Genomic DNA, 23769 nt, shown 5'->3' on the forward strand with positions numbered 1-23769 from the left:
GATTATTTCTTGAGCACACTCTGATCTAACTTGCTTCTAATTGGTCCACTCTATATTTGAAATTTTCTGAGAATCCCATTTGTATCGCTGAAAACTATATCATTCTGCTGGGTGTGACATCAGAGAGTAGAACTTAGCAAATCTCTAGTAAGCTATATAAGCATAGCTGATGCTTCTCCCTGCTGCTGTTGAGAAAAGTTAAGAGGACAGAAACAACTTGGATTAAATCAAAAAGGATGTCAGTAGATGGGATCTGAGAATATAAACTGGCATTCGAGGCCTATAAACTTGAATGGGATCTTTGTGTGAACACTTGCTATATGTCATTGCAGGATTTGAGTCCAAAGTCTCACATCACTGTCGTTTCAGGTGTGGAAACGAAGGTCTTCCACACAGTTGCAGAGGAGGAGCTGGCATTTTTACGGAAAATGCTTTGCACTGTCTATGAAGTGGGAAGAAACAGAATCCAGACTTCTGGAATCATCATCCTGTGTATCTGTCACAGGCTTAACCTCCCTCTCATTGTCTTACAGTGATGACTTAGGTCAGGAAAATTACAGCTGTTGGAATTTAATGCTTCCAGAAATAGAATGAAAACGTTTCTAGTTAATTTGTTCATTATAATTCCTTGAAATGGAGACGAATGCGTGTGTTTGGGATATGGCAAAGTGTTGAGCATATTTTTTCGTTGTTGTTTTTACTGTATCCATTATTGGAGAGTTGACTGTGGAGATGGTAGGGTTTAGCTAATACCGTTTGCCATTGACATACCGATTCATTCTTTAGTATGATTAAAGGGATAAATCTATTGAAATAAGCAGTGATTTACAGCTTGTAGGTGTTCATTTTAGCATCTCTGTGGTGCATCATGAATTGGGAAGAGCGTTGGGTCCAAGGAATCCATCCCATTCTTTGCTCTGGAAGGATCTTGTATGGTGGTATGTTTTTCAAAGGTTGCTGGAGCTTAAGGCAAATTGTTGTATGAGGAGAACTATACCTAAAGTAGAAATAAATAGTACAGTTAAAAGGCAATTTAAATAGAAGTTGTTTAAATGGACTGTAAAACACTCCTATACGATATTCAGACATAGCTCAGAGTTTCTCCTGTTTTGAAATGCAAACCCAGAAAAAGTCCAGTTAAAGATGAGTAATGATATTGGCAAGAAAACGAATAGGAATCGTCTGTTGAGCCTGGCAGCTTGTGTATGCATGCAGCCAGTGCTGCTTCCTCTCACGTCTTTGCAGTAATGTCAGTAGCTGACAGGGATAATATTCTAAAAACATTTTTTTCTAAACTTTTAGTGGTTTTTATATTACCCTAAGTGCAAAACCTTTATCGATGCAACAGTTTGACGTTGATTTCAATTATAGTTCTTCGAAAGCTTCAAAATTTTATTTTACACAATAAATACAACCCCCATAAAGATCGGAGGTTTTCAAAGGAATTTAAAACACTTGAGAGCTTTCCTTTAGCGCTAGTAAGGAAGGGATATTTACCTTCCTTAATTTACTGTCAAATTAATTAAATGTGGAGTGCTTTGCGCTTTAAACAGTGCTGGTTTTCTGGTTGCCCGCGCGTTACTAGGAAGAGAAACGTGATCGAATGTACCTAGAATTAGACTGACGGTTTTTTACTTCTGACTCAATTTGGTTTCTCTCGGGTGGTCCCTGCCGAGTATCTTCATGGCAGCACCCCTCTAATCAGACTTAAACTCGGCGTTAAACTCTGAAGTAAAATCCGAGTTGTCACGCTGCTGCAAGTGAGAATTGGGTGGTGCTGCCGGGGGAGCAGGGCTATTCCTGGCGATTTTAAGCGTGAAACCACCGTCTCTTGGTCCGAGGGTTCCGCTCTCCCGGGCGGACTTGTTCTAGGCGGAAAAACCCGCTGTGGGTGCTGGAGAGGCTGCCGGGCCGGCTGTTTTGGGGAGAGATTTCCCGAAATCCCGCCTCTCCGCCCGGAGAGGTTTCCCGGCTGCCTGGGCTGGGCCGGGCTCTCCCTCCCTCCGTTCGACCCCGTCCCGTCCCGTCTCCTCCCCTCCGCGGCGGGGCGGGGCGGGGCGGGCGGCTCCGCTCCTCCCCGGGCGCTGAGGCGCCGCGCCGGGGCCGTGATGCGGGGCCGGGGCGCGGGCGGCCGCGGCTGCTGGGCGTGAGCCGCGCCATGGCTAACGTCAAGGTGGCCGTGCGGGTCCGGCCTCTGAGCAAAAGGTGCGGCGGGGCGCGGAGAGGGGACGGGGAGGTGCCGGTGGCCGCGGTAGCGGGGCAGATAACGGGGCGGCTGCGAGGGGCGGCGGGACGCCGCTGGTCCTGTCACCGGGATGGGATCGCCGCTGTGGAGTGGCTTAGCTAGGAGTGAGGGAGGGACAGCAGGCGCTGGGGAGCTTCACGGTCAGGTACGAGGAGCTGCAGGACTCCTCTCCGTGTCACTAAATAGCGTGGAAAGTTTTCTTGGGTAAGTCACCCACTGGAGCTGTTAAGCTGACTTTGCTCTTCCCGAGCTCCCCAAAATAGGACAATTGTCATCCAGTGTCAGGGAATCTTCCCTTCCCCTTCTGTTGTTGTTTTTTCCAGCGGGAGGCAGAGCCGGATATTCCCATTGTCGCTCAGCTCGGTCCCTCCCCGGCTTGCTTTGGCTCCAATAGAAATCCCAAAAGCTAAAAATGATATGGCTTGAAGACAACTCCCACAAACAAGAAGGTGCTGTAGCACAATGCTGTGGTGCTGTCTGGATAAAATACATAAGGAAAACCTTGCAGACTTTGGAAGTTCGGGAAGGAAAAGAAAGAGAAAAAGCGAGCAGCCAGAATTTCAGTGGCTGGTAGTTTGCTCCTCCTGTTAGGGAGATGCTGTAGCACTTCAGGCAGAAATGGTTTGAAATGTGGGATGAGCTCCGAGGGCCCGTCTTTGGTTTGACACTGCCTTTCTTTTTAGCGTGAGTCCCTCATGTTGTTTTCTGACTGCATTGACTTCTGTGATAAATGACTCTTTCACAGTAGAGAAAATGACTCTTGAAGAATTTCCCAGCCTGAAAACTAGCCCAGCCGTTTAGCCGGCAAGACAGTAGTGTATTTTGCACTTTTAAATTCTTATTTGTCTATGGATTTTTTGCAAGACAAGATACCAGAGTGTGTTGAATAAAATTAAAAAAAAACAAAAAACAAAAAACAAATCTGCTAGTCCTAAGTATAAAAAGGGAAAGGTGGAAAGTAATTTACAGATTTTCAATATATTTTACCTTTAACTCAAAACTGATTTTTAAAATATTTTGTCCATAATTTCATTAAAAAACAGATCGGGTAGTATTGTTCTGATTTATTGCACAGCTGTAATGAAACAGATTTTAATAGATATTGGCATATTGTAAGAAGAGTTGCAGCACACAAGTAAGCTAAGTTTAGCCTTTCATTGCTTTGTCTTGCTTTAGTGTTGGAGATACTTCTTTGATTTTTATTTTCTTCTGTATTGTTAGTCATTCTTAGTATTCACTGGTTAAATAAATTGCCATTATGCTCTCTAAAAAGAAAAAAACAGTATACAATTGCTAAGTATTAACATTAAATGACAATTTGGTAATGATATTAAGTAATCCAGGCCATAGAACTCTCTTGGTTCAGTCTTGCAGAGTTTAGTGGAGATTGGAAGTATTTAAAAGTCTGACTTGGCAATGTATTTCGTTGTGCAGCCAATGACATTTTTGTTCCTTCCACATTAGTGTTTGGCTGCCTGTTTGCAAGTATGTAGTGGACTTAGTAGGATCTCCTGCAGGCATAAGTTAAAATGAGTATTTCTCAGCGGTTGGGGAAGAGAGGCCAAAGACTGAATTGTCAGGGATGTCATCTTCCCTCTCAACAGATCCTCCTTGGTGAGGAACTTTGTACCGCATCTGTCTTAATGTTTCTTCCCTGACAGATAGCATTGAGCAATGCATAACTGTGCATATATCACTATGGCATTAAACAGTGCCTACAACTCGGTCAGATAAGGCATGATAAACAGGAAAACCTTCAACACAGTCAGCATGGACCAGCCGTTTGGTCAGGAGCGTATGTTGGAGAGGGGGGTGTGGGATGGGGAGGCAGAGACCAGTCTTGTGGTATTTGACCCCAAAGGCAATAGGCCATTTATTCCTTGTACTCTGTTGCCACAGCTGAGGTCAGCAAAAACATTTCAAGATGAATTTTTATGTTTTCTGAAAGGGAAGAGGAAGTGCCTGGATTTTCTCTGTGAAGGCTCTGACATGAGAACTTGCTTTCTAGCCTTGACCAATATTGTTCAAATGTAATGACTTTGAGTCAGATACCAAATATATGAAGGCTTAAAGTAACCTTGATAGAGGTTGAAAGGACTAAAGCTCTCAGTGGAGATAAGGGCCCTGCTCTTCCTATCTCAGCTTCGTGTACCACTTCCATGTTGTGGTCACACAAGCCTCTCACCCTCTCTATACACACACGCCATGATTGCCTCTAACAGGTACTCATGTTGCCAGAGCTCCTAGGATCTCTTAGGTGCTTTAAAAAGAAAAACTTACTGCGTAAAAATTTCATTTCAACTGAAGTACTGCAGTGTGTACGATCGCAGTTCCAGCCAAAAATATTAAACTTTGTTTTTCAAGAGTCCCAAAAATTGAAAAGCTGTGGGCAAAAGCTGAGAACTAGAGGGTTAGTTCGTTGTTTCTAGATTATCACACAAACTTTACATGCTCATTGCTTCTTTTCATTTAATTTACAATGGCAGATGAATGTTGGGTTTGCATCTTAAAATTTACAGAATATTCAGATCTTAAAAGATGTTGATATGGAAGTTCATAAAATCCTGCTCTCTGTTTAAAGTTTACATTTTTTATAAACAATATTAATCACATTTGCAACTTGTTATTTAGCATAAGGCATAGAGCGGTCTTTTTGTTCCGTGCCTGCATGGTGCCTATCACAATGCATTCTTTGACAGAGAGCTCCTATGCGCAAGTAATCCCTGATAGTTATAAAGAGAGTACAGTTATACAGAATGCAGAAGTTTTTCCTTTGCCTGAACTTTAAATAGCTTGCAGCCAGTGTTCTTCATAATGCCATCAGTCATTCTGTAACAGACTAAATGATTTTTTACCACCAAAATGTTATCCTGGCAGTAAATTCCCTCAAATGTGTTCCCTGGAGTGACATTGATTTTAAACAGTCTTTATTATATGTTTACTATTCTACATAATAAAAAATATTTGTTACTTTGTGGTTACATGGATACTTGTTATGTGTAAATACATTTCCCCCTCAGAATGAAAGCTTGAATGGGTACTATAAACTGACTATAGCAATAGGTCATAATCAGATATTAAGTAGGAGCTGGAAAGTGATGCAATCCCTTTATGGTTTATTTCTGGACATCTTAATGCTTGGTCTATTAGATGTTAAACTTTTGTAAGGAAAGCGTAATGTTATTTTTGGCTGTCAGTCAGAAGCTGTTGATGGAAACACTTTCAATGCTAGCATGTAACTATGTGAACTAGGAGTGTTATTCCTTTTTGTTTCTTGATTTCTGCTGTGGAGTGTGCCAACGCCACGGTCTCCACTGTGGTGCTGTGATGCCAGATCTGATCCTACAGACCTGGAAATAGTGTGACTGGCTGAGGAAAAGGGTACATTACCCTTCAAGTATTTCAGCACTATGACTAGGGCTCTCCTTGTGCCCGAGTAGCTCACTTAAAGCTGTGTTGGGTATTTGTACGCTACAGTAACACCTGCAGCGTAAAACGTGCCCTTTGACTATTTATGTAGGCCGGCAGAAACCAATGTTAGTTTTCATGCAGTGCTAGTTTCAAAAACATTTGTCCCTGTGGTATCCAATCACAATTCCAGTGCCTGGTTGTGGCTGGTGATTGCTCGTACTGTGGACCTCAGCCCTGTGTTGTTTGAGAGGAGGAAGGGAGGACTGTGTTTGTGGAGGGGAGTGGTCAACATGTTCGGGATAGCATAGTCAGCACCAGGATGGAGCACAGCTGCCTCATGCCTTTTGCTCTGTGATCCGCTTCCTCTGCATCCAGCTGGTTTCAGTTTACTTGTGCACACTCGTATTCCCTTGTCTCAGTGTCGTTTGAGAGCTGCTATGTAAGTAGTCTTAAAGATGGGAAAGAAGGGTTTTAAAAAGGGTATAGTGCTCTATACCATGGTGAAAAGCCTCATGCATTGCTATAGGATTCTCTTTTTAGCATGCACCAGTGACTAGAAGACATTGCATTCCTTCACGGATTGTGCGTTGAGGCCTGGGTAAAGTCATCCACAGCAATTTGATTTAGTTGAATTGTGGTGTAAGTAAAACCCTTGATGCTAGGGCATACATGTTGGTTGCCCTGTGACACTTTTTGAGAGCTTAAAGTACTTTGCTGTGCCCTGAAGTTTGGGAGCTACTTGTGCAGGACCTGGCAAAATATAAGACATATTCTGCTGTTGAAAATATCATCTCCACTTTTCAGCTGCCTCAGTGGCCTGGAAAAGGAGACACTGGCAAAACGAGCTCTTATTTGAAGGGTCCTTCCTCGTGTCTTTACTAACTCACAAATGAACTCTAGCATCCTCTATGAACCTCATAGACACATCACCTGAAAGAGCTGCTGAACAGATTAATCAACCTGAAAGCTGCCCTTCGGCTTTCTCTGCTTTGCATTGTTTCCAAGCTGTAACTTGAAGCCTCCTGGCCAGCTGTTTATTTTCCAGTCCCCTCTGGAGTTCCTGAGCTTGTCCTCCACACATTGGCAAATGACACCACACAGAAATGTCAGGGTGGTCCCAAGAGGCAAAGCTGAGCTACACTTCCAGCTGTGTGGGTGTTTACTATCAGAGCCTGAGCTGCAGCAGAAGTTTTTCTCGTTACTGCTGCTCGATATGGTCTAGTCCTTTAATCACCTTCCTGGGATGCAGCAGGTGATGAGGCTTGAAAGTGGGATAGGGGTGGAGGAGTTAAGTTTGAGCTCCTGAGAACACAGTTGGCAGGTGTGAGCAAGCCTGAGGCTGGGAGGGAATTGTCTTGCATAGTAGGGAAAGTTACTTAAAATTTCCAGAAATGCGCTCGATGTGCCAGGCTAACCTGAGCAGCGCGTTAAACGTAGTTGCAGTGAATAGGTGAGAGAGGAGCCCCACTGATCAGTGTGTTGTGATGTAAACATGTAAAATTCATTTCTATTCAAAAGGAATGTTATATGCAAAAATAAAATTACTTTAAACATCATTCTGGAAACGGTGTGAAGTAGATCACTGTTGGTTTGTGCTGGGTATACCTTTATTAATCTGCTGCAGAGTCAGCTTTGTTAAATAGTCTCTGTGCTGTGGTCCACCTCCTTCGCTCTTTCTAATCGCATTGTGGTAAGTAAAAGGAGGGATTATTATGTAAGCAAGACTTTTTGCTGTTTTGTAGACTCTGCTATTAGCTAATATACACGCTCGTGTATAACCACAAGAACTTAGAGGGAGCAATATTGCCTGGTGCTGACAGGAACGATAGCTTGTAGCTGCTTTTGTAGAAAACATTCCTTGAATCTTATGCATAACTGATGTTAAATGCTGTATCTAAATAAAATTAAAACAACAGCAGATTGGAGGTTGCTATTGTTCTCCCTCTTACCCTCAGCAAAGCAAGTGCGATTGTTTTACTTATTCAAGCGTATTTGTTTTGAAATGTTTATTTTTCACTAGTTGCCTTTTTTAAGCACTTTTTAAACAAACCCTGTTCAGGTGGTTGTATCTCTGTCTTAAAACTTCATAATGCTAGTGGTAAGACTAATGTATTCTGAGGAACGATAGCCACAGGTATTTAGGTTAAAATTCCAAAAGCTTTTCCAATTATATGTGTGGGGGAAAAAAAAAGGTCATGACCCTACTTTATTCAAACTGTTATTGTGATACACTATTTCAAATGTATTTGGTGCAAATGTATAATGACACAAGATATTGGCATCATGAGTATTCATACAGTTAGCATTTGTTTACAACTTCAACTTCTGCTTAAATTAGCTTTTCTGTGATTTTTGGATAGTGTTTTAAAAGTGTTTGTGCTTACCTTTCTTGAAAAAAAACCACAAATGTTTGCAATAAGAGGACATTTGTTTTCTTTCATATTTCTAAAGGTAGATGGGAGGATTTTTTTCTTCTTTTTGATAGTTTTCTTGACCTGACTTAAACTTTTCTCTGACCCAGATGTGTGTTGGATAAATTAGATCTCTGTGAATTGAATATTGCCATAATCTCTATTAACTGCTTTACTGGATGTAAATGGAAATAACTTCCTTAGAAAACTGTATCTACTTTACACTAGCACAAGAATTATATTGCAATCAAAAATTATCTGGAAAATGGATGTGGTATACTTTTGTTTTATAGGTATTCACTATATGTTCCACATATATGTAGTTTTCAAATACAGGACAAAATACTGCTTTCTTTGAAGAAAATGACAAAATTGTCTTCATTTTAAAGGGACTAGAGTGTACTCATGAAAAGAACAGGTATAAAACAGGTAACAGGCAAGAGTAGAGAACACCTTTTAGCTTGCTTAGGACTGTTAGATACTTCTGCTATTCCAAGGTTTAGACTAAGGCAGGCCATTGAGCGCAGTATAGCAAAGTGTCTGTCGTCTACCCTGGCCTTGTTTCCTTAGCCTTCTCAATTGTATATTTTAGTGTATTCCTTGCTACCTTGGTGCTGTCGTCCTCTCACGCCTAGACAAATGGCAGGCTTTTATCTACTTTTACCTACTGTGATAGCTGAGTGAGTGTTGTTCCTCTGTGTCCCTCTGTTGCATGACGGTCCCTTTCTTCAGATGGTGGTAGTTGAACTCTGTCCCAAAATTTGTGGGTTTTGAGGTTGGTACCTTATGGTGGGAAAGTGCTGTCTCAGGCCTCAAAGAGTTGCTGTCTGAAAATCTGTACAAACTGCATTGGTTATGCATTGTTCATGATTACAAGCTTTTTTCCCACAGAAGAGCTGGGATTTTTAAAAGAAAAGTTGAGATTCTAATTTTGTGTTTATAGAGAGGAGATCCTTCTCCCAAGCAAATGTATTTTAACATTTGTATATCCTGTTTTGTGACCTGGACTATTGTTAAGGTTATCTTGACATCTTTTCCCCTCTCTCTCTCAAATTAGTTATTTTGCTTTGCCTAGTCGATTATTTAAAGTTTCATGTAAACCATCATTGAGGTGGCTGCTCTTTTCGCTTAGTATCTGTACTTGCCACTAGCAGGTGGTCACATCTGTGTTTTTATGAGGGCACTGCATCAGCCACCTTTCCCAGATATACTCTTCTTGCAGTTGCATGAAGCAAGTTTTCTAAGTTTGGTAAAGGGCAGACTTTCTAGCTCTTTAAAAGGGCAGGACTCTGCATGTCTTGGGTGGCCACCACTGCCCATTCCGCAGAAGATGATGCTTCTGCTGCATTTATGTGGCAGTATTGTGCCTGTACTCATTTAAGGCAGGAACAAAAAGCACTAGCTACTGGCGATTTACTTCCCAGAGTAAGAAGCTGACTGTCTCGTCCCTTCTTTCACTTCCCTGTTGCCTGTGCAAAAGCAGCTACAACAATGTCCTAAAACAACCACAGCAATACCAGTTTTTTAAAGCCTTCTAACTAATATTTTGCATTTTCATAGAATGCTTTTCCTCCCAAGTCCTAAGAATACTTCATGAGTGTCAGAATGTTTTGGAGCAGAGATCGGGATTTTTTTGTATGTAGCAAAGAAAAATGGGGCACAATGTCATTAAATTATCTGGCCCAGAGCCATGGCTGTGCTGGACAGTGTCGTGTCTAAAACCACATACACTAACTATCTCAGAGAGGTTGTAGTAATGTAAGATGACACAACTGCGTGCATAGAGGTTGCTGCGCATCTCCCCTGCATAATGATGCAGAGGTTGGATGCTAGTCTTGTGGAATGTTTGTGCAGTACATGATGAGACACTACCACTGTGCACAGAGAATTTATGTGAGCTTTGGGTATGATTTCCCCAATTTCCTTTTCTTTAGTCTCATATTTTGTGTGAACTTCAAAAGGCAGTGCACTTCTAAAAGTTTCCTGGCATTTTGCTATCTGTAGCACAGATTTTAAACAAAATAATCGAGTTTTGCAACTCTGTTTTTAGAATTTAATGGTTTACTGTAGTAGCTGCTTTTGATACAATCAAAGAAGTACCTAAGCAAGAGGGTTGAGACAGTGCATAGCAGCATTCAATGTTAACAGTCATTTATTTAACTATGATCACAGATTGAACTTCTGTCACACAGATTCACAGAATCACAGACTGTTAGGGATTGGAAAGGACCTCAAAGGATCATCTAGTCTGACCCCCCTGCCTGAGCAGGACCACCTAGATCAGATCACACAAGAACGCATCCAGGTGGGTTTTGAACATCTCCAGAGAAGGAGACTCCACAACCTCTCTGGGCAGCCTGTTCCAGTGTTCTGTTACCCTTACTGGGAAGTTCTTCCTCATGTTTAAGCAGAACCTCCTATGTTCCAGCTTACATCCATTTCCCCTTGTCCTGTCATTGGATGCCACTGAGAAGAGCCTGACCACTGTATCCAAATGGAAATCACAGCACTTGCATGGAATTTCTTTGATGTGAAAGTCCGTAAATTATACTATTTCATTACTCAGTAAACAGTTGGGAAATCAAGGGTGGCTGAAACTGGATTGACTGGACTGTAACTTTGTTTTAAATGCTCCTTATTTCATGCTTCCTTAAATGCTGGTGGTATGACAGATGAAAAGAATTTTTTCCTCTCCTCTTCCCTCCACCCCTACATGCCTCTGTATGAAAGAGAAAGCATCATTATTCCACAGCTGTTCAAAACACTGATAGATCATCAGGAATATTCCTGACTTGGATTGCTCGAGGAAGAAGATGCCTGATGGTCTTGTTCTAGCAGTACAAGACTTCAGAGATGGTGCAGACAGGAACACTCTTCTTGTACTGTGCCATTTGCATGGGCAGGATTGCAGAGCTTACTGTGACCAGAGGATGCCATCCTGTGCTTCCTCTCCGAGCTCAGGAAGTCTGAGTTACCAGTCTCAAAAATTTGGTAAGATTAAGATGACTTTGTTTGAGCAAGCCTGTATCTGAAAAGAGCACTGACAATGCCTCATGTTTATCCCTGCACCTAATATTCCTATTTTTGTTGCTATATAATATTTGCAAAGAAGAGTAGGGGGAAACCACAGGAGGATGATTGTGGTCACTAGGAATGGTGACTTTTGACTATCAGATTATGTTAACCATTATCAGAGCCGATGAAAGCCCTATGCAGCTAGGAGTAGCCTTGAAAGATAACTTGAGCAGCATGTCTAGTATAGCAGCGTGCTGTCTTGGTGAACTCTGTGTACTTGGCTTCAAAATAGATTTTTAAATTATTTATAAACATCTGTTCTGAATTTAGGAGGATTGCTGACTGGGTGTGCACTCCTCTTTTGCAAGACCCAGTAAAACAATTATGACTTAAAGAGAAATATCCAGAATAGTATTGGGTAGTACTAAATAACGAAAAACATTGAAAACAAACTTTAGGTAAATTTATTGATTATTGATGCTTTTTTAAAAAAAAAAAAATCTGCTTTAGCCAAAATGAGGATGTTTACAGTGTTAAAAGCTCTTGACTTTCACAGTTTACAGCAGTTAGAGATAAGGATACAGATTATGCTGATGTTGCGGAGGGATGCTGTGTTTGGGAAGGTTGTGGTTGTAGGTACCTTAACTTGTGAGTAGAGTGCAGAAGCTCTAATGGCTGAAGGATTTGACATTCTTCTCTACAATTTCTGATGGACTAGCATGGAGATTTATTGGTCTTCTCCTTGCACCCTTGGTCTCTTGACAGATATGTCCTCAACCCATTTTGTCTGAGGCGGTGTTCTCTGAAGACTAGCATAACTTAGAAAATATACCCTGCATTGTTTGTTTCTTCGTTTCTCTGGCCAAGGTCAGTCACTCAGGAGATGCAAAGATGGCAGCTTCTCAAAAAAAAACGCTGCCAAGGCCATAAATAAACAGGAGACAGAGACACTTTACGATATACTAGTAATGGGAAGGAAAAGATAAATCTGAATACTCCTTGAACTGTTCCCTATAAAACCTTTAAACTTTGTAACCAAGAAAAAACCTTGGATTAGATTTGCCTCAGGGTTATACTGCAGCTGCTGGCACAGTGGCTGCATAAGAGTGCCATTAGGTGGCACAAAGTGTCCCAGGTACAAGTGGAGGTAGTTTGGTAAGTGTTGGACCTTACCTACAGGCTGTCATGGGTATGGGTCACTTCCTGGGAAGTGACAGAGTCCTGGAGACAGCAGCAGGGACCACTGGAGTGCATCCTGCCAAGCTTGCTAGGGGGGTGCTTTTGGTTGTGTTTGTAAGCAGTGTGAAAATGCCCATCGCAGTAGGTCACAGAAGGCTTTTTTGTCTAGAGAAGTCTATAAAAAAGATTAAAGTGAATTGTTCCAAAAAACAGAACTGACACAATTGCTCAAATCAGCAAAAATCTCTGCAAGAGAGGAGGAATTGATACAGTTGCCATACTACTTTTGGGGTCCTCTGTCTAAGTACAGGTTGGGATTGGGTTTGGAGTTAATTTGGCTGATGGGAATTGGTAGGAAAACGTAAGTACTTGCAACAATCATATTGCAGTGTTATTTTCAACATTTGTATGAGTAGACATACTCAATTCTTTCAAAAATTATTTAAGATTTCTCATGTGCTCGAGTGGTATATGTTGGCTTTAGTAGGTTTGATTACTTTGATGAGCATTTGGTGGTCTATTTGTAGAAGCTGCTTTGTTGTATGACATGACTACTGGTAATGACTCCAATATTTTTGCTGCACTGCAAATGGATGGTTTTAAAATAAACAGGCAACTTTTAAAAGTCAGCTGTTACTTGAGAGGAGAAGTGGAAGCAAATTTTATGAAGTCTAAAATAAACAACTGGCCCCTTTCTTCCCACCCACTGCTTCCTTACAGCTCTGTGTACCTACTTGCACTTCTGTACTCAGTGTCTGAACTCATCTCAGTGAGGCCCAGCAAGTTGTGGAAATGTCCCTCTCAGGAATCTTGATCCTCCTGTGATTCTTTTCCGCTATCTCATTCTTCCAGATCTTGCAGAGTGTCTGTTGTCCCTCTGGGGTCACATTAGTTTTACATGTTGGCTGAAGAAATTGTTATGGGAACAGCAAATGTTATGAGGAGACAGCAGCTTTACTTCTGTCAGGTCTCTCTTGTAGCTCCCTGTTACAGCCCTGCTGCTGCGTCCTGTACTTGTGTTACTGTGGTGTCACTGGGTCTGTGTTTCTCTAAAACTTTCTGTGTCTGAGAAGATCCAGGTCTTTCCCAGGACATTTACCATTAAACGGTCTTTCTACAGCTCTATTTTTGCATGAAAATGAGTTATCTGTACAAAGTAATTTAGAAGGAGAGGCACTTCCCAAACATAGCATGAATTTTTCAAGAAGTGGGGAAGAAGGGAGGATGGGGAAACTACATGTTAAGATCGCTGTGACTTCTGAACAGCAGAAGTCAAATGTGTTTAGTGTACTTTGGCATTGGTTTTATTAGTAAAAGGAATACAGCTTTCATACCTGTGGAGCAGAGCACCCATTCCTATGAATGACAGATTGTTTTATCAGTCAAAAGCAAACTGTGGTGCTCGTGTGTGAGACTGTAGTGACAAACACGATTTTTGCTGAGAGAGCTTTTGTACTGTTTGCAATCTGGAGTTAAGGTCAGAACATCTAGGACAGCTGTGAATCTGCTTTGCCTCCTGGGCTTTATATATTAAACTGTGCTTTCTTTCCCAAAATTCTTTTGTACTTAAATTCATACCCAAAAGAAGGATGAAATAAACACATGTTTACAGGGAGGCTGAACATACCGTTTGGAAAGCTGGTAACAGCTACAGGTTCAGTTTTGTTTATGCTCAGCGCTCTCTGGCTGTAAGCTGCTGCAGAACGGAGGAGTCTCCATTCCCACCACAGTGTGTTCCTGCCCTTTCTCTTGCTTTGGCTTAGCAACTGTGCAGCCACAGTGCTCAGTGCTCTGGAAGGACTTGCTGGCCCTGTGACATCTTGATTATTTATTTTGGTGTGTTTGTTTTCTGATCACAGCTGATCTGAGTCATTGCATTGGGTGGGTTATTGCTAGATTAGATGCAAGAAAAGAAGTGGGAACACATGTGGGATGTTGGAGCAGAGAAGAGAAATTGCCCCCTGCAGCAGCAGCTTGCAGTTAAGATAGATAAAGTATGCTGTGAATCTGCACCCAGAGCAAGGGAAGACTTTAGTTCTATCCTTGTTTGATGGTGGCTTTTTTGGTATGTGAGGCTTGACCTCAGCTACTTGACATCTTTTTGTCTGCACAGTGAGGAATCATGTTACCCTGTGGTAAAAGGTGGTGTGGTAATTTTATTTTGTGTTGTTTATATTTTACTGGTTATTTATTTTAATATAAGTATATAAATCATAGAATGGTTTGAGTTCGAAGGGACCTCAAAGATCATATAGTTCCGACTCCCCTGCCATGGGCAGGGACACCTTCCACTAGACCAGGTTGCTCAAAGCCTCATCCAGCATGACCTTGAACACTTCCAGGGATGGGGCATCCACAGCTCCTCTGGGTAACCTGTTCCAGTGTTTCACCACCCTCACTGTAAAAATTTTCTTCCTTATATCTAATGGAAATCTCCTCTCTTTCAGTTTAAAGCCATTGCCCCATGTCCTATCACTACATGCCCTTGTAAAAAGTCCCTCTCCAGCTTTCTTGCAGGCCTCTTTCAGGTACTGGAAGATTGCTATAGGGTCTCCCTGGAGCCTCCTCTTCTCCAGGCTGAACAACCCCAACTCTCTCAGCCTGTCTTCATAGCAGAGGTGCTCCAGCCCTCGGATCATCTTTGTGGCCCTCCTCTGGACCCGCTCCAACAGCTCTATGTCCTTCTTGTGTTAGAGGCCCAAGAGCTGAATGCAGTACTGCAGGTGGGGTCTCATGAGAGCAGAGTAGAGGGGCAGAATCACTTCCCTTGACCTGCTGGCCATGCTGCTTTGGATGCAGCCCGGGATACGGTTGGCTTTCTGGGCTGCCAGCGCACATTGCTGGCTCACGTTGAGCTTCTCATCAACCAGCACCCCCAAGTCCTTTTCCTCAGGGCTGCTCTCAATCCGTTTTATACCAAGCCTGTACTTGTGCTTGGGATTGCCCTGACTCACATGCGGGACCTTGCACTTGGCTGTGTTGAACTTCATGAGGTTTGCATGGGCCGCCCAGCCCTCAAGCCTGTCAAGGTCCCTCTGGATGGCATCCCTTCCCTCCAGCGTGTCGACCACACCACACAGTTTGGTGTCATCAGCAAACTTGCTGAGGGTGCACTCGATCCCATTGTCCATGTCACCAACAAAGATTTTAAACAGTACTGGCCCCAGCACTGACCCCTGAGGAGCACCACTCGTCACTGGTCTCCACTTGGACATCGAGCCATTGACTGCAACTCTTTGAGTGCGACCATCCACCCAATTCCTCATTCACCGAGTGGTCCATCCATCAAATCCATGTCTCTCCAATTTAGAGACAAGGATGTCATGTGGGACAGTGTCAAATTCTTTGGATAAGTCCAGTTAGATGAATATATAAATTTATATATACGAAAAATTTTTGTACTTCAAAAGTTTTATGTTTGGAATTTCTTCTTTATCTTGAATCTTTAGTAATTACTGTGGCCTGGAAGAACATCAGCTGATGAGAACCCACAGCATAAAGTCATTCATTCAGAGGGTTGTGTATAGTGCATATGGGCTGAGGGCAGTGAGTTTCATGTATTTATTACAGGTGGGGTTGGGAGCACTGCTTATTGTTCAAGTTGCCTTATGCTGCAATTAGAATACTTAGCATTTAAAACTTTTAAAAGCTTTGCCAGATTTCAACCATTTGAGTAGAAATCTTTCATACATGAATGCTTCCTAAGGCTCGATATTTTTAGTAATTTTAAAGCTTTGTCCAAAACAGTTCAGCTGGTACAGAATATGAGGTTAAGAGAAAATTAGGTTTTAAAATATTTTAAAGCAACTTAGAATGACCTTTTATTTTAATTTCTAATTAATTTAAAATCGGAAATCTGGTGTGTATTTTTTTAAGTCCCCATCTGAATCCAGCCATTTCTGTCCAAGTTCTAAACAACTAAAACTCTTCAACATGCTCAGTGAAGACTTACAAGAACATAGCAGGTAGAAGTTTTAAGGGATCTGCTTTCTCTGAGTGCATCTGAGCTTGTATTCTCTGGTGTTGACCAAATTGTGCTTGCTTGATCTCCATGAGTCAAAAAACTCATCAGTTGAGCACTGCTCTGATAAATTGAGCTCAGTGTTGTCCAAGTCACAACTGAAGCCCGAGTATAGGAACTGAGAGCAAGGTCTTCTGTCTCATTTAATTGCAATAATCTGTTTGCTGACCCCAGCTGGTGTCCAGGAAGAAACTCTGATTCAATTGTGGAATGTACAAGTAATCTTGGGATAGAGCCTGGAAGAGCTGATGAGGGGAATAGGATCATGTACTTTTGAAGCAGAGAGATCAGCCTAAAACCAGCGACAGTGCAGTAGGAGAAGGGAGCTGAGACCTGCAGAGCAGTTGAAGACATTAAAATTTAATGTAGTCCTGTGGACAAGATGCCAGGGAGAACAGATAGGTACCTGTAAGGAATGATGTGTGTGCATAGGGAGAAGAGGATAGGAACTCAGTGAATGTAACTGGAGTGGTAAGACTGGAGGCTTAACAGTAGGATGGAAAAATAGGGAATGCTTATGGGATTAGGAAGAAGGATAGGACCAAGATCATACTGGGACAATGAAGAAAAGAATATATGTAACTGAAGCAAGCTCCCTTCTAAAGGATCCCTCTGGTTTTGTCTATCTTCTGCTGTTCTTAAATTTTTGTGAAATTCTCTGTCAAAATGTCCCATTTCCTCTTAGATCTGGTCTGCTGTAGACGATAACTGCCAGCTTTGTCCATTAGCTCACCTTGCAGAGGTTTGTATGTGAGTATGCAAATCCCCAAACTTACTTGTGTTGCAGAACACTTGCTTTTCAAAACATCTAAGAAATTACATATATACAGATTAAATGCATTAGCTCCAAATTTCTGCCTTAGATACTGACAGCCTCTATCCTTAGGCACTTGTTCTTCGTCTGTTCTTTAGGGAGCCTTATGGGGCCTCCGTTCAGTACTCAGCTGTACATGATGCAACATTAGGTACCCAGCTGTGCGTAATGCAAATTCTCTCTTCTGTGAGTGTTCCTCGTTCTCCAGGGGTCTAACTCAGGGCTCTGGTGGCTGATGTGTTGAACTGCTGAACAGACGCAGCGTAACTAAAACGTCTGGGAGCTGTGCTTGTATTTCCTATGTGAAGTGCCAAGTGTAAGTACGTATTACAGAAAGTACTAAGTTCAGCCTATCTCAAGGCAGGTGTTCAAAATTAGCGAAGTGAAGCATGGAGACTTTAAGGTAAAGTGTTATTTTCTGTCTGCAAAACAGGGACAACCTAAGCTCAGAAATGTGTGTAAAACTTCTTTACGCTTGTAAAGCTCAAATGCTGCAGTGATTGTCTCTGTGGAAGTCTTCAGTGTCCTAAGGCATTGTTTTGAATGTTGTTTTGGTACAGAAAGTGTGGGTTAAAAACAGAACTGGAGAGGAGGGACCCCAGAGGCAGGGCACATTGTGCTGCCTGCTGCCTGGAAGTTAGAGCTGTCAGTGAAAGAAGACTGTAATCGGTAGGGGAGTAAGTACTTCTGTATGCGTGTAAAGAAATCTGTTAAAAGACAGATCTGGGGCCATGAATGCACGATGCTCAACTGGTTGGTTTGAATTTTCTAACTGTTGTTTTATCTTATGTAGTTTTTAACTGACCTGATGATACCGATTCAGCTGATTATCAGGGGATATATACACAAGTGGCCTCACCTTGATTTTAAACAAGTGATTTTATTTCTAAACCATTTTCTTCCAGCTTTACAATGGCATTAGGCTTCATCAAAATAAAATTTTCTGGTAAAGTTGCAGCTTACAAGATTTGTCATTATCAGAGCAAAATATGGAAGAAATATGAAGGATAAAACATTTTTATCCTGTTCTTAGCCTCTCAATACCAAAATGTTTGGTTATTTTCTGCTGTCAGAGAAGTAGGTCACTGACCTACTGAAGTAGGAAATGACTTCGTCATTTCTAGCTCTCTATGTGTAAAAAAACCGATGATAATTCTTGAGGGATGTGAATCAACACACCTATAAATAAGAACATCCTTAACTTCAAGTAGCTATCATGCTGTCAGCCCAGAAATAAGGTGTTGGTTGTTTTTTTTCTTTGGCCACGTGCTTTTTTCATTCTCTTCTAATGTGACTCATCTTTGGAAGTGGAAGTTTGCTGTAGTAGCCAGTCATAGCGGTATACAGTGTATATATGAGCGTGTGCTTCTTTGCACTTGTGGAACAATCCTATCCATGTACATTTCAAGACAGTTTTGTTTTGATAAATGTCGCTCACCAGCCTGGGCTGCGGCACCAAGGACACTGTTGCATCCTCCACAGCCAGGAGGAAATGGCCTGCCTCTTGTAGGCAGGATAGGTACCTTGAGTTGATTAGAGTAATTAGTAGTTCATTATCTCAACTCAGTCCAGCTGGGTAAGAATGATTCGTGCCATAGATAAAGAGTACTTTTTTGAGGACTACAACAAACACTTTGGATTATGTGGTAAAAATTAGACAGTACAACTTGACAACACTTGTGGCTCATAGGTCTGTGACATCGATCCGTACTCCACAAAGCACAGCCAGACTACCCGTGCTCCGCTCTACTTCCTTGTAAACATAATTCAAAACAACAACTCTTATTTTGAAATTAAATCCTAACAAAGTGTTTAGGACAAGCACTTTGAAACGGTTTAATGACAGCAGTTCTGTTTTGTTCTTCTACTTTGAGATACCTGGCTGCAGATCTGCAAATACTGCTTCCCGTCACGGAGGGTCTTATGAGATCTGTATAAAGTCTGTTTTATAGCTCTTTCTGATTTGTAATTTGTTAAAGTAAATACAAATTTCTGGGCTTTATGAATTTGACATGCGTTTTTGTGTCTCATCATATTTTAAATAGATTTTTGAATGTGTTCTGTTTCCAGAGAGAGTGCAGAAGGAGGAAGAGTGATTGTAGAAGTTGATGACAAAGTGGCAAAAGTCAGAAATATAAAGGTATGCTTTTTGTCACCTTCCCTTTCTCATGTAAGGATACTCATATCCTGATACTTCTCTGTGTTTGCTTGGCTATTTTATCGTTCTAATAGAAATATTAAGGGAGAAGTTTAAACTGGTACAATTCTAGAATAATTGCAGCAAAAGTGTGTTTGGTGGGGGTTGTTTTGGTTTGGAGTCGCAGGGGTTTTATTGGTTTATTTTCAGACAAGGAATATAAGAGAGAGCTTCATTTTCTGTATTTTGTATTTGTCAAAGCTGCTGCGATCTGACTGCACATCGTCATTCAAAGCTGTTAGTAAATTGTTTAGGATTTTGTGATTATCTTACTGTTACTAACATCTGGATAGTTAATTTCCCCGTATCTCTTCTCCTCTTATATTTGCACTCAGAGTGCAACTGACTTGCATGAAATGGAGCAAAATGTGTTCAACTACACTTCAGTCATTGGTAAAAGACCAAGAGCTATAAGAATAAACTCAGTGTAGCTATTATCCTCCATTAGAGGTCTGGGGCCAGCATGCATGGGAATCAGCCCTCTGGTTTAGACTCTTATAACTACTTAAAGCTGCCATGGTCCTTTGCTAAATTAATAGAACAGGAGCAAATCAATTTCATATTGCCAAACATGTTTCTACTTGAAAGGCAAATAAATGAACTGTGGGATAACTGTGATTATTGTGGAGATCCTAAAAGATGAATGCATTTGTTATTTCTTGTCTCCTTTTTCTTTGTATCTGCAAGCAACCCAGTTATTCTTGATTGTTGGTTTAAGAGGAATAATTTACTAGGTTTTGAAGAGAAACAATGGCAAAAATTGAATGAAAATATTTGAACTAGTTGTCTTGTTTCCATTATACTTATTTTTGAATTGACTGCTGGCATTCTTTTTTAAAGAAAGCAAAGGGAAAAATATTAGTGGTATGAGAGGTCTCATGGGTGTAAAATGTTGCTTATTTTCTGTATATTTCCTTTTCAAAGGCTGTATTTGCAGGGTCTGAGACTCACTACTTTCTGAAATAATTTTCCCCATTTCCTTATACATGTGACAAAGCTCTCAGAGATCCTTATTCTCTGGGTGCGACACTGTTGGTTTCTGGTGGTTGTCTTCAGGAGGGCTTTGATCCCGCAACGGCTGTGAGGATAAGGTGACCTGCTTAGTGGATAAGGGAAAGGCTGTGGATGTTGTCTACCTAGACTTTAGTAAAGCCTTTGACACCATTTCCCACAGCATTCTCCTGGAGAAACTGGCTGCTCATGGCTTGGACGGGCGTATGCTTTCTTGGGTAAAAAAAACTAGCTGGATGGCCGGGCCCAAAGAGTTGTGGTGAATGGCGTTAAATCCAGCTGGTGGCCGGTCACAAGGGGTGTTCCACAGGGCTCAGTATCAGGGCCAGTTCTGGTTAACATCTTTATCAGTGATCTGGACAAGGGGATCAAGTGCGCCCTCAGTAAGTTTGCAGATGACACCAAGTTGGGCAGGAGCGTTGATCTGCCAGAGGACAGGAAGGCTCTACAGAGGGATCTGAACAGGATGGAGCCATGGGCCCAGACCAAGTGTATGAGGTTCAACGAGGCCAAGTGCCAGGTCCTGAACTCGGGTCACAACAACCCCACTCAACACTACAGGCTTGGGGAAGAGTGGTTGGAAAGCTGCCGGGTGGAAAAGGAGTTGGGAGTGTTGTTGACAGTTGGCTGAATATGAGCCAGCAGTGTGCCCAGGTGGCCAAGAAGGCCAATAGCATCCTGGCTTGTATCAAAAATAGTGTGGCCAGCAGGACTAGGGAAGCAATTGTCTCCCTGTACCCAGTGCTCATGAGGATGCACCTCAAATATTATGTTTGGTTTTGGGCTTCTCACTACGAGAAAGACATTGAGGTGCTGGAGCATGTCCAAAGAAGGGCTACCAAGCTGGTGAAGGGTCTGGAGCACACGTCTTATGAGGAACAGCTGAGGGAACTGGGGTTGTTTAGGCCGGAGAAAAGGAGGCTGAGGGGAGACTATTGCTCTCTACGGCTACCTGGAAGGAGGTTGCAGTGAGGTGGGTGTCAGTCTCATCTCCCAAATAAAAAGTGATAGGACAAGGGGAAATGGCCTCAAGTTGCACCAGGAGAGGTTTAGATCGGATATTAGGGAAGATTTCTTCACTGAACGGGTTGCCAAGCATTGGAATAGGCTGCCCAGGGCGGTAGCTGAGTTTTAAATACCTGGAGGTATTGAAAAGACATGTAGATGTGGTGCTTGGGGACATGGTTTAGTGGTTCACTTGGCAGTCTAGGTTAACGGTTGGACTTGTTGATCTTAAAGGTCTTTTCCAACCTAAATGATTCTATGATCTGGGCCTCCGAGGCTGCCTGTCCCTGCTGGGAAAGCCTCCCTCCACAGGTGGAGACCTCATCATGCAGCTGCCTAACTGAGTGCAGCTGAGCTGTGTTAGACTTACAGGTTTTTTTATTTTACTTGTTTAAAGAGGAGCTGTGGTCTGCCTTGGGATACCGGGGAAACCACAGCAGTGGGGTTGACTTCTTGTAGTAGGCTGAGAAGGGTTATTTGGAGATTTGAGGGCTGGCTTCTGAGTATTTTCTCTCTTGAGGTTTTGTAATTGGTGAGTTTTATAACGGGAATGAGTTTACTTTATGCCTAAACTAAATTTAGACAGCCTTTGATAAATCCAAGTTAGTGTCTAAGTTAATATTTAGACACTAATGTTCACATTGTTGTATCTGGGGCAGGGATGCTTTGTAGTTCAAAACAAAACCCTTCTCACCAGAAGGGTGATAGGCTCTGTGATCAGGGGCTGCTTTTCCTGAGGTGGAGGAGTAGTTTTTTATTTTTTATTTTTATGTGTTGCATTAGGAAGGCAGTGGTCCAGGCTATCTCTGCCTATTGCTGCAGAAAACCTAAGAAAACAAGAGGTAATTTCATAACAGTCTCTGAATCATGACATGATGAACATGTCATTACTGAAGATGATCGATAGGCTCATTAAGATGTTAATTCTGCTTAAAGGAAACCTTGGTGATACTTAATTCAATGTGACAACTTTTAGAATCATGCGGGGTTTAAAATACGTGAAACCTCTTTACCTCAAAGAGAATTTAAAATTTTATCTGTCTTAAACCAAATTATTTTGGTTTAAAAAAAAACCAAAAGCAAAACAAAAGATACAAGCCTGTCAGATGGACCCGTAAATTTATTTTCCAATAAAGGTTAGGTTTGTAGTTGCAGTCCCAGGGACAGAAGCGTTAGCTTGCGACCATGACAAAGCAAAGGGGAAACAGAGGAAGAGGCCTGCATTTTCATCTACACAGTGAGAAAATTGGGTTTGTTTTCTCACTTTGGGCATAATTTCTGTGATGCAGTTCTCGGTGAAACCAAAAAATGACAGAAAAGTATAAAAAAAGCCGTAGAGATTTCCTGCCAATCTAGATGCTGTGAAGATTCACTAGATTGCATATAGCCTGGAGGACCTCAACTGTAGTAAATGAACCCTTCAGCAAGAATTATTTGGAAGGTCTGTCATAGACATCTGCACCTCGCTCTGAGCATCAAAGAAAGTTGAATGAAGAGGATAAACTATTTTCCATTGCTTTTCCACAATACAGATCCTAGATAAAGTTCCTGTTATTAAATACTTACTTTTTGGTCAGCTTCGAAGTAAAATTGTCTTTCTGTGTTTTTTCTTTCTGTTGTCAGGTTGACAGTAGGCTTGATGGCACTTGGGACTCAAGAGAAAAGACTGTGGCCTTCAGCTTTGATTACTGCTACTGGTCAGTTGATCCCGAAGATCCAAAGTATGCATCTCAGGAAACAGTAAGTAATGCTGTTCTTTGTGTCTGTGTTCCCATCCTGTTTTGTCCTTTATATTCAAACCTACAGGAAGAGATTGAGACATAGAATAGATGAATTTTCGTTTTCTTTGCTGCCCCCATCTTTTTCTTATTTGTTTGTAATACCACAGTACTCAGTCCTTTTTTCTGTAGGAAAAAGTAGGAGCAGTAGGACTGCAGTATCCTTGTTCATCAACTGATGCACGCTTTCATTAGATCTGTCAGCTTTGGTAGTGATCATTAATTGTGATGATCTGAGGACTTCAGCTTAGCAGTGAGAATTTTATAGGAGGGGAGGAGAATCAGATTCTAGAGCGAGAAAGCTCTCAAGTGAAAGGAAAAATGTCAAGATACTGCTGCTGAAAGTTTTGACAGTGAAGTTATCATATTTAACTAGTAAATTTTACTTACAGTGTGTTGTTCTGAGCCCTTTTTCTTGCTAAAGCATCAGAAATCTCTTGTAACTAATGGAGGCTCCTCCTAGTTTGAAGATCCAAGGTTTGATTGATCAAGAAAGTAGGTTGAAGGATTCGGTATTGAAATAGGATACAACTGCAATTTTTTGCTAGTAAAGAAGGATTTATTGATTCTGCTACAAACAAATAAATATAATGCGTGGCAAAGCTATCCAAAGATTTCCCTATGCAAGCATACAATCACATATGTCATTAAAATAAGTTTTTACACCTCTTTTGTCTTCAGA

The 23769-nt window shown here is 41.7% G+C and overlaps 1 protein-coding gene across 1 annotated transcript in view; it reads left to right on the forward strand.

Annotated features, from left to right (window-relative positions):
• The first annotated feature begins 2315 nt into the window (after positions 1-2315).
• The window catches only part of STARD9 (StAR related lipid transfer domain containing 9), a 117832-nt gene continuing 96378 nt past the window's right edge, over positions 2316-23769 (forward strand). The window contains exons 1-3 of the mRNA XM_086613607.1: positions 2316-2449; positions 19167-19236; positions 22933-23049. Coding sequence (XP_086469733.1) covers positions 2316-2449; positions 19167-19236; positions 22933-23049 — 321 coding nt within the window. The remainder of the gene's footprint in view (positions 2450-19166; positions 19237-22932; positions 23050-23769) is intronic.

Source organism: Tauraco erythrolophus, chromosome 6, assembly GCF_009769465.1.
Source record: "Tauraco erythrolophus isolate bTauEry1 chromosome 6, bTauEry1.pri, whole genome shotgun sequence".
Taxonomy (NCBI): Eukaryota; Metazoa; Chordata; class Aves; order Musophagiformes; family Musophagidae; genus Tauraco; species Tauraco erythrolophus.